This window comes from Thunnus thynnus, chromosome 9 (genome assembly GCF_963924715.1).
Source record: "Thunnus thynnus chromosome 9, fThuThy2.1, whole genome shotgun sequence".
NCBI lineage: Eukaryota > Metazoa > Chordata > Actinopteri > Scombriformes > Scombridae > Thunnus > Thunnus thynnus.
Genome location: NC_089525.1, coordinates 14,674,150 through 14,687,333, shown reverse-complemented (window position 1 = coordinate 14,687,333; position 13,184 = coordinate 14,674,150). Strand labels below are relative to the sequence as shown.

Genomic DNA, 13,184 nt, shown 5'->3' with positions numbered 1-13,184 from the left:
TTTTAATAAAACTTTTCCTGTGTTGAACATGTGTTTTCAATGACAATCGCCTGCAGTACATCAATTCTGCTTTTTTTAATAGTGTCATTGCACTCCATCTTAAAAAACTGTTTTCTCACACACACCCATTGCTGTGTGCAGTTCAAGGATTCGGGTGCATACAGTGTTTACCTGGTTGTTATTTAGGCCAAGCAGACACACTTTGTTTTCAACATCACTGGAAAATTTGTGAGAAGTTCCTAAGAAGCCTTTAATAAAAGTAAACCATGTTTAGTCAATTGACTGCGCTGGATTTTGTTTATCATAATGTTTAGTTTGATTCATTTCCATTCAATTGTTTGTGCCTTGATGACATCATTCTATCAACCATACATTCATACAAACAGTCAGGGTTTCCAAGATGATGACGGACATATCCTGACATTTTATTGATCTGCAAGCATCTAATTTCATTTGCATGTTGAAATTTTTCAACTGTTTGCGTGAATAGCAAAATGTCTAAGTGGATTGGCTGTTTACCAAACAAAGATAAATTCATTAGAATGATCCTAAGAGCCTATTGCAACCTCATGTTAAACGATATCTTAAACAGGGATGCAATCCTTTCAATTAATCAATTAATCAGCTGTAACAACTTGCCACAAAGTAGTGAAAAATGCCAGTCACAATTTCCCAGAACCCAGGGTGATGGCTTCATAGTTGTTTCTTTTGTCCAACCATCTAAAATCAAAAGATGTCAGATTTAAAATGTAAAAAACAGAGGAAAGCAGTAAATCCTCACATTTCAGATGCTGGAACAAGCCCATCTTTTGCTTGATTTTGCTTTGATCATTACAATTGTTGCTGATTATTTTTTCTGAGAATGACCAATAGATTTCCCAAATAATCATTTCAGCTATTTTAAACTACTTATATTGTTTAAGTGTATGCAAAAAGTGAACAACAATAACAGTTTCATCTACATACTGATTCTCATTAAAAATAACCATCTTCATGCACAAAAAGCAGTGGATTCATGCAGTTACTTCAATTTGAACTGTGACAATCCCTTAAAAGAAAAAAAAAAGACATACAATTATGTTTTAATCACAGAACCATTCCTTATGAAATGGTTTATTATTACATCATACAACTCACGCAACAAACCTGCAACAACGCAAAAGAACCAATTCATTTAGATGTTTATACATTTGAGTCTTCGAGTTCCTCTCCACCTGAGCCAAATGTGATCTGGGCCAGTTTTGTGTACGTTTCAAAGTTTCTGGAGCTCAGGTAGGTCCCGAAAAAGGCCTGGAGCACCAGGACTGCCCTCATTCTCCTCATGATCGGTCTGGAGAGGTCCACACAGTGCCGGAGGACATTACCCTTCTCTGGCATCGGTGCTGTGCTGTACCTGGAGGCGAGGCCGAAATTCACAGGTAAGGCCAGGAGGATGGGGTACACGCCACCGCCGACCACACCGACAAGTGCACCTCTTAGCAGGGCACAGGAGGGACAGTTGAGGTCGCCGGACAGGAGGGGGCTGGACACCGCTGCGTTGTACAGGGCAAATGTTGTGAGGAAGGGCAGCACGGCCATCGGCAGGCTGGAGGTGACCGCAGCCTGCGTGACGTTCAGGGTTCTGCGGTACAAGCTGTTGGCTACCAGTCCTGCAAGACCAGCGTTGCCACCCAGATACATGGGTCCATAGAGGAAGAGTTTCTGATCAATGTCAGGAAGTCTCTCGAAATTCTTCGCCAGCATTTCAGCAATTACTGCTCGTGTGAGCGTCTTTCCAGCGACGCCCTCCTTCAGGATATTTTCCGACATCTTCACAGTTTATGCTCGACACCGACAATGTCAACTGTTTTGTATCTTAAACAATTCAATTGTCACATTTGGGTAAAGGTGGTGCAGTTTCTTAGGTTCAGGGCGCAGCCATGTCTTACCCACAATTCCGAGCGCAATTTTAACAAAGGGTTATTTTACCCTGAGTGAAATCTCTCAGGCAGGACACAGAACTTTATCGTATATATACAAGAAAACAGTGGTCTCTCTCTCTCTCTCTCTCTCTCTCTCTCTCCCTCTCTCTCTCTCTCTCTCTCTCTCTCAATTCAATTCAAATAGCTTTATTGGCATGAACAAAAAAAAAAAAAAAAACATGTTGCCAAAGCAGTTTACAAAGGATTCATATACGTATTAAATACACAGGTGTCACATGCAGGTTCTATATTACACTGATGCAGTACAATACAACTGATTGCAATACAATATAGTACAACACAGTTTTATAGAACTGGATACAGTTACTTAATATCTTATAAATATAGATTTTAAAGTGATTGTGAGTCCCTCAGGCTGTGGCAGGCAGATACATATTTAGCTGCTAGAGGAGCTGCTGTCCCTTCACCCAGGAGAACTGCCAGTTTCTCTGGAGTTAACATTTGGAGGTTTGGTATTTTCTTGGCTATTTCCCGGTAGCGGAAGTCGAGAACTTCTGACAGTGGAGGAGGAAGTGCATCTCTGTCTCTATATCTTCCTGTTTCTACTGCCAGTTGGTTGTCACTGAGCCTGTATTTGGTCAGGATCCGTCTCTGCTTCGTATCTCTGACCGAGTGGAGATACTCAGCCTGTTTAGGGCCAAATAACAATTTAGTTTGCTTTGGGTTTTTGTTTCATTTCTCCAATGCTCTAAATATAGATCTTTTGATTGATTCATAATTAGTTTTATTCTGTTGTGTTGTTTTGAATCAGTGCTTTGAAAGTGCACATCTACTTGAATTTAGATTTGTCCAAAAATATTTCCTGTTTTTGTATATTTAACAGTAATGAGAAACATCCCAGTTCTGCTCTGCAGGCATTATTTGGTGTTTTCCTTTGAACGTTTAGAGTTCTTCAGCAGAATTCGGTGTGGAGGGTCTCTATTGGGTGTTTGTCCCATGAGCCATGCTCCAATCTACTGAGCGGGCCCCGAACCTCACTTCCATATAAGGCTATGGGTAAAATCACATTATCAAATATTTTTGTCCAAATTCTAATTGGAATATTAATGTTGAACAATTTGTTTTTTACTGCATACGTTGCCCCGCATGCTTTTTCTTTGAGTGTGTTTATTGCCATATTGAAATTTCCTGATGCAGATATGTTCAAACCAAGGTAAGTATAATTTGTTGCTTGTTCAATAAGGGTCTTGTTCAGAGTAAAATGGTATTTGTTTTCAAGATTTTTTTTTTTTTTTTTTTTGAAAGATCATGATTTGGGTTTTCTTAACATTTACATCCAAGGCCCAGTTCTGGCAGTATTGTTCCAGGATGGTCAGGTTATGTTGAAGACCATCAGATATCCTGATATTTTCAGGTAAACCTGTTCATCAGTCGAGGTTCTGAATCTTAAAAGGTCCTAGTAGAAACAGGGTTCTCCACGCATCTTCCAACAAAAAGCAGCTGAATCAGGTGCTTCTCTGTTTGAGGACAGCAGACTTCAAAAAACAGAAGGGACCAGACCACACTGATTAATTTGCAGCCTTTAATAGTGCAAACTTGTGCTCCAGTCCCTTCTGTTTTTTGAAGTCTGAAAAGGTCCTGCTATGGTCCCTTTTTCAGACAAATAGGAACAAAATTAATGTTTTAAGTCTGGTTGGGGTTTGGATACAATAGAGAATTTTGTGCAGATACAGTTTTCAACTAACATTTAAACATTATTGACAGCCTCAAATTTTCTCTCTTTCTTTCTTTCTTTATTAGGATCCCCATTAGCACCAGCATAAGCACTGGCTATTCTTCCTGGGGTCCACCGCTCATACAGCCATACATTCATACATATTATAACCACATAAACACAAACAAACCAGCTCATCTTCTTGAATAAAAAATCAAGTGCATACAAGAGAAACTAAAATGTCATTCTTTCAAAAATCAGTCACAATTCTTCAAGAATTCATGGCAAACTTGATTTATTTTTCTTTCTCCATACAAATAAATAGTCATTCATAATAAACATAAATCTTTGCCTGATGACATTCTTAAATTATATATTTATCCATCCTGTGCTTTCACACATTGAATTCCGAGAAGAAGGGTATAAAAATACAACAACAACAAAACCCTTAAAATGATTACACCATTGCTGTGTAAAACTATTTAGCCTCAGTCACACGTTGATGTTGCCACATGCAGCCTGAGCGAGCCTGAGAGGAAGTGTGCACCTGCCAGACTGAACCCAGGGCAACACCATTCGCACCGTCACGTGAGTGGGCGTTGTTATTGTGAGTTGCGTCATGGAATTTGTTTTAGAACGTTCTGTCGAATTCTAGAGAAGCTCGCCATCTTTGGAGACAACTGTCTAGAGATATTTCTCCGCCTTCTTTGTTCATATTTTTCATATAACTACTAAATTTAGTGTCGCGAACCCCGTAGCTGTTTAAGGAAGGTAAGACCAATTCTTGGTTCGCACCCAATTACCACTCTATTACGTTAACTACTGTTTAATGTAAGCTAACATTAGCCAATTAGCTTTCCCGAAATTCGACGTCTCGCCAACATGGCGACAGGCTAATTCACTTTAGCTAACTACGAGAATTTATTCTCTCGGATGTTGTAATTAGGCGAATTGGGATGCAGCTTTGTGCAATGGTGGTCGGTCGGAATTTAACTACGAAACTGGTAACGTTAGTTAGAATAAGTAATGTAATAAGTTATGCTAGCAGACGTTAATAATATTGTTTCATAACAATAAACGCTCATGCGCTCGACGGGCCTTTGGTTCGAGATCAGTCTAAAATTCGACGATCTCCTGCTTTATGTTTTCACATTCAGTTAGTTGACAAGTTATAATCATAAAACTGTTTCTAAGTACCATATGTATAGTGACAATTAACAAAATAGCAATACAATAATGGATGTTAAGTGGTGGTTGATGTCTGGCCGTGAAAGGCCTTTAACTTGTTGACGAAACGTCGACCATACGTCAACGTTTGTCTCAGTGTAACGTCCAAGTGTGCATGTGGTCCCCAGACATTTTTCAACCATTGTTTTTAAGTTAGCGTTACGAAGAATAGATGAATAATTTTGATTCAAAGTATTTTGTTTTTTACAGTAGCTCCTAAAGGTATTTCATTGCATATTATCTATTTGTTTGCAGTCAGCTACGCAGTGTTGACTTGGTGAAAGAGTTGCAACCAATGTTAACTTTCACTGGTTGATTTTGATGTTTATTACCTATTAGTATAAATGGTGCAGACCAGTTCTCGTGGCTGACTGATCACCTGATTTGATCATTTTAATTTTACAAAGGTGGCCTTAACAGTTATACAACTTCCTGTTTTAGCTGGCAGCAGACACATGTAATGCATAACAGCGTCTCTCTTGCCAGGGCTCTATTCAAAAACAATCACATTTGTATCGTTTTAATTGATCCCATAATAACAGTTATGGTAAATCTTTTAATATATGGATTTAATTTGTTTTAGTATTTGTCAGAATTTCAAGTTCCGTTTAAAGTTAAAAATTTGTTTGTCCATGTCTTCCAGATGCGCCACTCCAAGCGAATGCGCTCCCCAGGTGTCTGGCTCAATGAGTACAGCTGGGAAGAGAGAATGGAGCGTCGGAAGAGAAAGAAACGAGATTCACACAGCAGTGAAAGAGAAAATAAATCCAGAAGAACCCACCGTCACCAAAAGACCTATGAGGGGTAAATAACTATTTGTTTTTGGAATTATTTTGTCAAATTTAAAGACTAAGATTTTATTAGGTTTTCAGTTTAGGGAGGAACTACTTGCAAATCAGTTAAGAGTCTACATCCTATTAAACAGTATCAGACAAATCAACTTACACTGTTGTTTTTACTTTGAGAATTATTTGGCTTGTGCTGCTGTGCTTAGGTTAGTAAAGTTTATGGTATAAATCAGATAGACAGATAGGACTTCATGCATCCTTCTTCCCTTGTATGAATTTCAGTATCATCTTTTGTGATATGTGTTTTTTGCAATTCTAGCTTCTTGTGGGCATGAATGATAGCTCATGGAGTTACATTAGATGTTTCCAGATGTAATCTAATTTTAATTCTGTAGAGAGGCAGACTTCTTCCTGGATGACAACTGACACCACCAGGGTGCTAGGGCCCCAGGGATTTATTGGTCTTTTTTTATATGCTTAGATGACCTGCTGGGCGGGTGTCCTGGAGGTGATCGGAGATATACTGAGGGAACATAAAAACTTTGGCAAGCAAATATTTAAATGTTAATAACCAAGGCATATGTGCAGAACTGTTGGAAAGCAGTATGAGTTGTTATGTTAGGTGTATCACATCAGCGTCTTTTCCCCCTTCTCTCTAGGCATTTCATACTGGCAGAAATGTTCACTTCTGGCGTACAGAGATCTGCATGTGTAGAGTCACAGATCATATTACGCACCATCAGACTGAAAAGCTTTCAGAAACTTAGTGTCTCACGCTCCAACTCTGCCAATGTGGCCCTCTGTTAGGGTGCATGCATTTTAAGGAAATCCTACATGCTTGCTAAGGAAACTGTATAAATGAAGCTGTATAAATGTTAAAATCACCCAAATGTGTGGCATTACATGTTGGCATTTGCATGGTCCTTAAGGTACTATTTGTGCAGTGATAATCCCCAAATAAAATGCTTTCTGAACTGCAGCCTCTCATTGAACAGGAAGTTTGGTGTTAAGTGGCTCTAGATTAGTATGTTGCTAATTACAAATGTTACATAAAAAGGTTTAGGGTATAGAGTGTCAAGCAATAGGTGGACTTTTAAGACCATCATAGCCAGTCTTCATTTTAGAGCTTGATCACAGACAAGGAACTGTGCCGTTCATAACCTGGCCTAGTCTTTTGAGTCCTTGTTTTTGATCTACGTGTGTGCTTCTTTTTGTTTGTTTGACTGCAGGCACTTCCTGGAGACCCGCAGTTTGAACCAGAGGCTGGACTCTAGGGAAGGACAGACCCGGGACTGCAGTTTGGACATGGCCTGTGAGGACAACAGCCGCGATGCTACCTGCAGGGAAAGAGACCGTGACTGGCACCACTACAGCAAGTCTTCCGGGCGCAGTGGTCGGAGTGGTCGCAGCAGGCGAAGCAGCCGCAGGAACGCAGACAAAAGACGCAGACGTAGCCACTCTCGCCACAGGTCCTCCTCGGTATGGGAAACTCCTTCTCCCCTCTACCCCCTCTTCTGTCTATACCACCAAATCGAAAGGGTCATTATCACCGGTGTTTAGCCAATGCTTAACACCTATCTCTTTTTTTCTCTGTATCTCTGTGTGTGTCCTACTCTTCACTGTTAAGCATGATTTCCAGTAATGACAAGTAGGGGGACTTAGGGGCTCAGAAAAGTAAGGGATTGTGAGTGTTAATAGATTTGGAGGAGAAAAAGTGGACCCAGTATTAGTGCTGAAATCTTAGTGGGCTGTTATGGAACATGATAGTAAAGATTAAAGCTGTATTGGAAGAGTTGCAAAGAACTACATGTAGAAAGACTGTAATCACTCAAGTTGAGTTTTTTTTTCTGTACTACTCTGAGAAAGTCTCTCATCTGAAAATCTTGTTGCCATGTTTTTCTTCTGTAACACACACTATGTGGTGGCTGGCGCCCAATTTCTCTGATGGGGCTGAATTTGAATTTGCTGCTCCGTCCTTCCGTCCATTCGCCTGGCGGTGTTACTGAACGGGCCGAATCTATCCACCCCTACACCTCCCCCCCTTGGCCTGGTTGAATGAATGACGATGTCGCGTTGTGGTGGCCTGGTGCTGGCTGACTGATGGGTTATTGATGTGATGGCGGATTGCGGCGGTTCCGGTGCAGAGGAGGAGCCATCACCGCAGGAAAAGATCCAGGAGTGTTGAGGATGATGGCGAGGGTCACCTCATCTATCACAGTGGAGACATGCTGAGAGCGAGATGTATAGAATATATACCTTTTTTTTCTACTGTTGTTCACACTTTGTCTCTCTCACACTCTTGTTGTCTGGTTTTTATTTCCAAACATTAATTTAGAGGCAGAAGTATTTGGGCCAATAGACTTAATTTTTTTTTTTTTTTGGTTAGATATTTTTTGTCAGTTTAACATATTTAGCATTGAGTTGTATGCAAGTGTTCAGAAGCCTGTTATAGTAGTGTAGCTAAACAGAGCCAATGTAACATCAGGCAGTGAAGCAGCCAAAGGGCAGTGTTTCACTTTGTCAGTGCTGTGTTTCTAACTCCAACTTTCTATTTTCTGTAGATGAGATTGTGTGTACTCTAGGAGAGGGTGCCTTTGGGAAGGTCGTTGAATGCATTGATCACTCAAAGTAAGTTACAATAAGAAAATATTACTTACAGCTCAATGTTTTGACTAAATGTTTTTCTTCAAGCTTGCTCTCCTCTCCCTCATTGTTTTCTTGATTTTTTTTTTTTTTTTTCATATTTACATTTGTGTGTTTCAGTGATGGAGCTCGAGTGGCTCTGAAGATAATTAAAAACATAGACCGCTACCGTGAGGCAGCTAAGTCAGAGGTAGAGGTGCTTCAACAGTTGAAAACCCTCGACTCTGATAGGAAATAGTAAGTAACTATATGCCACAGAAATCCGCTCACTTTGCTTGGAAAAAACCAAACAAATTCTTAATTTTCCCCTACAAGATACTAAACTTTGCATTCCCTTTGCCTTTCCTCCTCATTAGTGCTTGTGTGCACATGCTGGACTGGTTCGACTATCATGGCCACATTTGTATCGCCTTTGAGCTGCTTGGCCTCAGCACGTACGATTTCCTCAAGGAGAACAACTTCCAGCCTTTCCCCGTTGAACACATCAGGCACATGTCGTACCAGATCATCCGAGCTGTTCGATGTAAGTTACAGACACATGCACACATAGAAGATAAAGTATGTTTTCAAAAAGCAGCTGGGCTCAAAATGCATGATTTGTTGTTGTGTTTTGTTTTGTTTTTTTCTTTATAGTTCTGCATCAAAACAAGCTGACTCACACAGACCTGAAGCCTGAGAATATTCTCTTCATTGATTCAGACTACGACTTGGAGTACAACCTTAAAATGGTAAGATTCCTAAGTTATCTAAATATTAAGTAGCAGCAAAAGTCAAAAACCTCTTTGTTTGTGTCAGCAGCTTTGTGAGTAGCATGATTGTTTTTTTTTTTTTATCCACAGAAACGGGATGAACGAACATTGAAGAACCCAGATGTGAAAATAGTGGACTTCGGTAATGCCACATATGAACATGAGCACCACACCTCTGTTGTGTCCACACGTCATTACCGTGCTCCTGAAGTCATCTTGGGTAAGCGGCTGTTTTTAAAAGCACTGCATCGAAGCTTTTAACGGATCCTTTAGTGGTGATATGTTATTAATTTACTTAACATTGTCTCTTTCAGATCTCGGCTGGGATCATTCCTGTGATGTCTGGAGTGTAGGTTGTATCCTCATTGAGTACTACCTCGGATCAACTCTCTTCCAGGTACGCAGCAGCAGAGAGCATGAGGAGAGTATTAATATTCTGATATATACCATAGCATTTGGGCAAGTTGGCTTATATTGTTTTCTCCTTCAGACACATGACAGTAAAGAGCACCTTGCCATGATGGAGAGAGTTCTGGGCCCCATTCCCACAAACCTCCTGCAGAAAACCAGGTAAGGACTCATTTACAGACCTGTTTATAACCAGTTTTCATTATTGGAAGAAGATTGATGGCAGAATTTGATGTAATTGGGCACTATTTATTATGATCTCCATAACATTTATTATGATCTCCATAACATAAGCAGCACAGGGAGTTAATTCAATGATTTTGACTCTTAATCAGAGTGAATTCTGCTAAACAGTTATGGTGTATTGTACAGGAAACAGCGGTATGTCCACCGGAGCAAGCTGGACTGGGATGTTCAAAGCTCTTCTGGGAGATATGTCAGGAAACACTGCAAACCACTCAAGGTAAGAAGAACACCTCTGGTTAAAGAAACAAACATTTTGGGAAATAATACCTGTTATCTATTATTATTATTATTATTATTATCATGTTTGTGCATTTGGCAGAAATGGTTGCTTTGACATGTAGTCTAGTTTAGCACTCAGAGTGAAAGCAGGGGGAAGCAGCTAACCTCAGGGACTGAAAGTGATAAAATACTCTGTTCCAAAATGTTACAAAACTCTGTTTACATGCTGCATCATGTTAGTAACCACAGAGTTCATCAGTACATCATAGACATGACTCCTGAGTCCTGACATGCAGCAAGCGTTCACTGGTGCCCAGTCGTGGGCTGGAAAACAAATCCAGTGTGTTAAATACACAAAATACATGCATGGAGTTGCAAGCTGCCTGAGCTGAGTTTGCTGTTTCGCCCTGCTTTGTGTTTGTGTTTAGCTTAGTTAAACTCACCCCAGGCAGGTCTGTATTTGAGAGGAATGAAAGTGATGAAATGAGATGAATAAATGCTTCTTACAGTCTTTATTAAAAACAACCTTTCAAAATCGAGCTTTACTAAACTGATACTTACTGCAGGACTCCTCTGTGTTGTTCATTTACATATTTGTTGTTGTAGTTCATACATTTCATATAGAACTACACTAGATTTTATCAACATTATAATAGACTGACTTATAATTATGCCTCCTTGTTTCCCCATCAGCATTACATGATGTCTCAGGATGAAAACCACCACCAGCTGTTCGACCTCATAAAGAAGATGTTGGAGTATGACCCAGCTAAGCGTCTTAGTTTGGATCAGGCCCTCCGTCATCCCTTCTTCTCTTGCTACCGCAAGAGCAGCAGAAAAAGCAGCAGAAGCAGCAGCAGCAGCAGCAAAAGAGACTGAGTCAACCTCTGACCTGTAACCTCGGTCCAGGCTCGGCTGTCACCAGGATGTTTATCATGGTGCTCGGTGCCAGCCTCTACTTCCTGACTCTCCAGGAGAGGTGAACCTTAACTGACTGTATCAGTCCACCGCCCTGCTCTGCTGTGTCCTGTCTTAAGCCAGTGTGTTTGTCCACAAATCCACAAGTCATGTTTTTTGTCTGTGAAATGTTTCGGAGTAATGAATCCTTCAACCGATTTCTATTTATTTGCCATTGTAATTTAAATTGTAGATTCTGAGCATTCTGGTAGAGCTGGGGTTTTTTTTCTTTTTTTTCTTTTAATTTATGATTTGTCCAATTTTGTCCATATTCTCTGTGCATTGTCAAGTAGCTGACGGGTAATGTAACAGACTGAGAAGTGCTTTACACTGCTTGTCTCACCAGTAATTTATTCAGAATTGTGTTGTAAAAAGAAATGTCATTGCAGGCAGGAAACCCATGTACATAGTTCAGATATATCTTTTTTTTTTTTCATTCACTTGTTGTGTAACTTTTGCAGTATCATGTACTTTTTTCTCAATAAAGATGAACAGACATGAAGTTTGTCGACAGACGTTTGTGTTCCTTCATTTATAGATGTTGTTAAAGTTGTGCAGTAGCCGCCTCAGTCCGTAGGATGGCAGTAAAGAGCTTTTGTGTCACTTGAGTCAGGAGCAGAGTGACCGAGGACCAGCATGGTAGAAATAACCTCAATCCACTATTGTAGCATTTACTGCCGTTGAACAAAATCTCATTCTGAGTTTGTTGAGGGCATTTTAGGTGACAAATGTCAAAGTTACTACACAAGTCTGATGTTAAAACTGATGAAAATGATTATTTGAATAATCAAGGATAAATCAGAAAACAATCTGAATTAACAGACATTAACACAGCACCTGTCTCAAACTATAAGGAACATTTCACAAAGCAGTATTAAAATAACAAAATGGATATCTGAACTGTGTAGGAAAAGTATTCTAAATGTATCAAGGAGTCAAACTATATTCCCTGATTTTAGTAGAATATGGAGGCTTAAATTAACAGGTTGAACTCGGAAACACCAGCCGACTGTCCTCACAGTAAAGTATCAGTATTTTAAGTCCTGCTTTGTGAAATATTCCTCTTTGATGATGATCACCGCCCGCAGTACGTTGTGCATAAATGAGTTCCCTGTATTCACAATAAAGAGCAACATAAATTTAGAGTCACTCAAAACTTCTTTTTCACAATCGTGGGAAACTGGCCAGATGTGTATTTGTAACTCGGACAGTTTATCACAGAATTTGTCACATTATGGGCTAAGTTGTCTGCCATCATCAGTCGCTGCTCCGCTTGTCCTTATAAATTTTGGTTTATTTCTGGCGATAAATACTAGATACAGGTGTGTTGTCGTAGTGAACTCTGGTTTATCAGCAGCGGGTCCAGCCAGATCGACGTCTCTCTCTCAGCTGTCAATCTGCAACCTCCCACGTGGTCAGCAGGGCGGGCGCATCTCAACTAGTTGAGCGTGCAACTTTTAGGGAGGCAAACAATTGGACCCATTGGTAGTTGCACTTGCACATGCATGTAGGATACTCCCCAACAGGAAACAACGACCTGTAAGTCAGGAGGCGCCTTTTCTCTTGTTGCCATCTAGATCGTTCTCATCTGTGCCAAGCGTAAACCCGGTGCGCACTGCCTCTGTCTCTGGTTCCAAGACTAATTTAAGACAGCGCTTTGAACCCCGTGCCCAGTGTACTGGAGCTGGATGATGTGAATGCGTTAGGTGCGCTGCTTATTTGGTTCACAGAAGCTGATTAGAGTTTTGTCGCAGAGCTCCACCACTGAGACAAGTGATTTCGCTCATTTTCTTTGGCTCAAAAGAACTTCGAAGCAGGATTTCAGCATGGATACAGCCAACGGCTCTGTCGGGGAAAGTAAACCGGTGTGCCAGTGTAAGCCTAAGTCCGCGATCCAGCGGTGTCCTCCAGGTTTTCCCATCGCACTGTGCTTGCTGTTGTCCCTGAGCTCCATCACTGTGTGTCTTCTGATGAGCTTGAAGACCTACCAGCTCGAGACCCGAATGGAGAAAGCGTCCATCTTCCAACCGCCACACATGGCTTTTTTTAACGAGGATGGGACCCTAATTCCTGAGCTGAGCACCTCAATAGGGGAGCTCGTGGAAGAGGTACATGTAGTCTATTGTGGATATAATTAACACTAAGTGATGTCGTTGATAAATACATGTGTTGTGTTTGTGAACTTCTGACAGACGCGCTGCTCGCTTGTGCGTAAAGTGTGCGTAATAACAGGGAACATATGCAGTTTACAAACGCGCAGACTTGAAATTTTTTGGTAATTGTACCCTAATGATTCCCACTTAAAATCAGT

The 13,184-nt window shown here is 40.6% G+C and overlaps 3 protein-coding genes across 3 annotated transcripts in view; 2 read left to right on the top strand and 1 right to left on the bottom strand.

Moving 5' to 3' along the window:
* Positions 1-278: 278 nt before the first annotated feature.
* Positions 279-1,990, bottom strand: tmem126a (transmembrane protein 126A). The gene has a single exon (XM_067599070.1). The coding sequence runs from the start codon at positions 1,807-1,809 to the stop codon at positions 1,183-1,185; it is 627 nt and encodes a 208-aa protein (XP_067455171.1). The 5' UTR covers positions 1,810-1,990; the 3' UTR covers positions 279-1,182.
* A 2,258-nt stretch (positions 1,991-4,248) lies between these two features.
* Positions 4,249-11,375, top strand: clk4a (CDC-like kinase 4a). Its single transcript, XM_067599067.1, has 13 exons — positions 4,249-4,407; positions 5,507-5,667; positions 6,881-7,130; positions 7,796-7,892; positions 8,213-8,279; positions 8,415-8,531; positions 8,651-8,817; positions 8,928-9,022; positions 9,134-9,263; positions 9,358-9,440; positions 9,534-9,613; positions 9,824-9,914; positions 10,610-11,375. The coding sequence occupies exons 2-13, from the start codon at positions 5,507-5,509 to the stop codon at positions 10,793-10,795; spliced, it is 1,524 nt and encodes a 507-aa protein (XP_067455168.1). The 5' UTR covers positions 4,249-4,407; the 3' UTR covers positions 10,796-11,375.
* An 871-nt stretch (positions 11,376-12,246) lies between these two features.
* The window catches only part of col23a1a (collagen type XXIII alpha 1 chain a), a 121,712-nt gene continuing 120,774 nt past the window's right edge, over positions 12,247-13,184 (top strand). The window contains 1 exon segment of the mRNA XM_067599072.1: positions 12,247-12,981. Coding sequence (XP_067455173.1) covers positions 12,700-12,981 — 282 coding nt within the window. The 5' untranslated portion in view covers positions 12,247-12,699.

Coding starts and splice junctions, on each gene's coding strand:
- tmem126a (XM_067599070.1), bottom strand. CDS start 1,809: ATGTCGGAAAATATCCTGAAGGAGGGCGTCGCTGGAAAGACGCTCACA.
- clk4a (XM_067599067.1), top strand. CDS start 5,507: ATGCGCCACTCCAAGCGAATGCGCTCCCCAGGTGTCTGGCTCAATGAG. Junction 5,668..6,880: donor CACCAAAAGACCTATGAGGG/GTAAATAACTAT, acceptor GTTTGACTGCAG/GCACTTCCTGGAGACCCGCA. Junction 7,131..7,795: donor CTCGCCACAGGTCCTCCTCG/GTATGGGAAACT, acceptor GTTCCGGTGCAG/AGGAGGAGCCATCACCGCAG.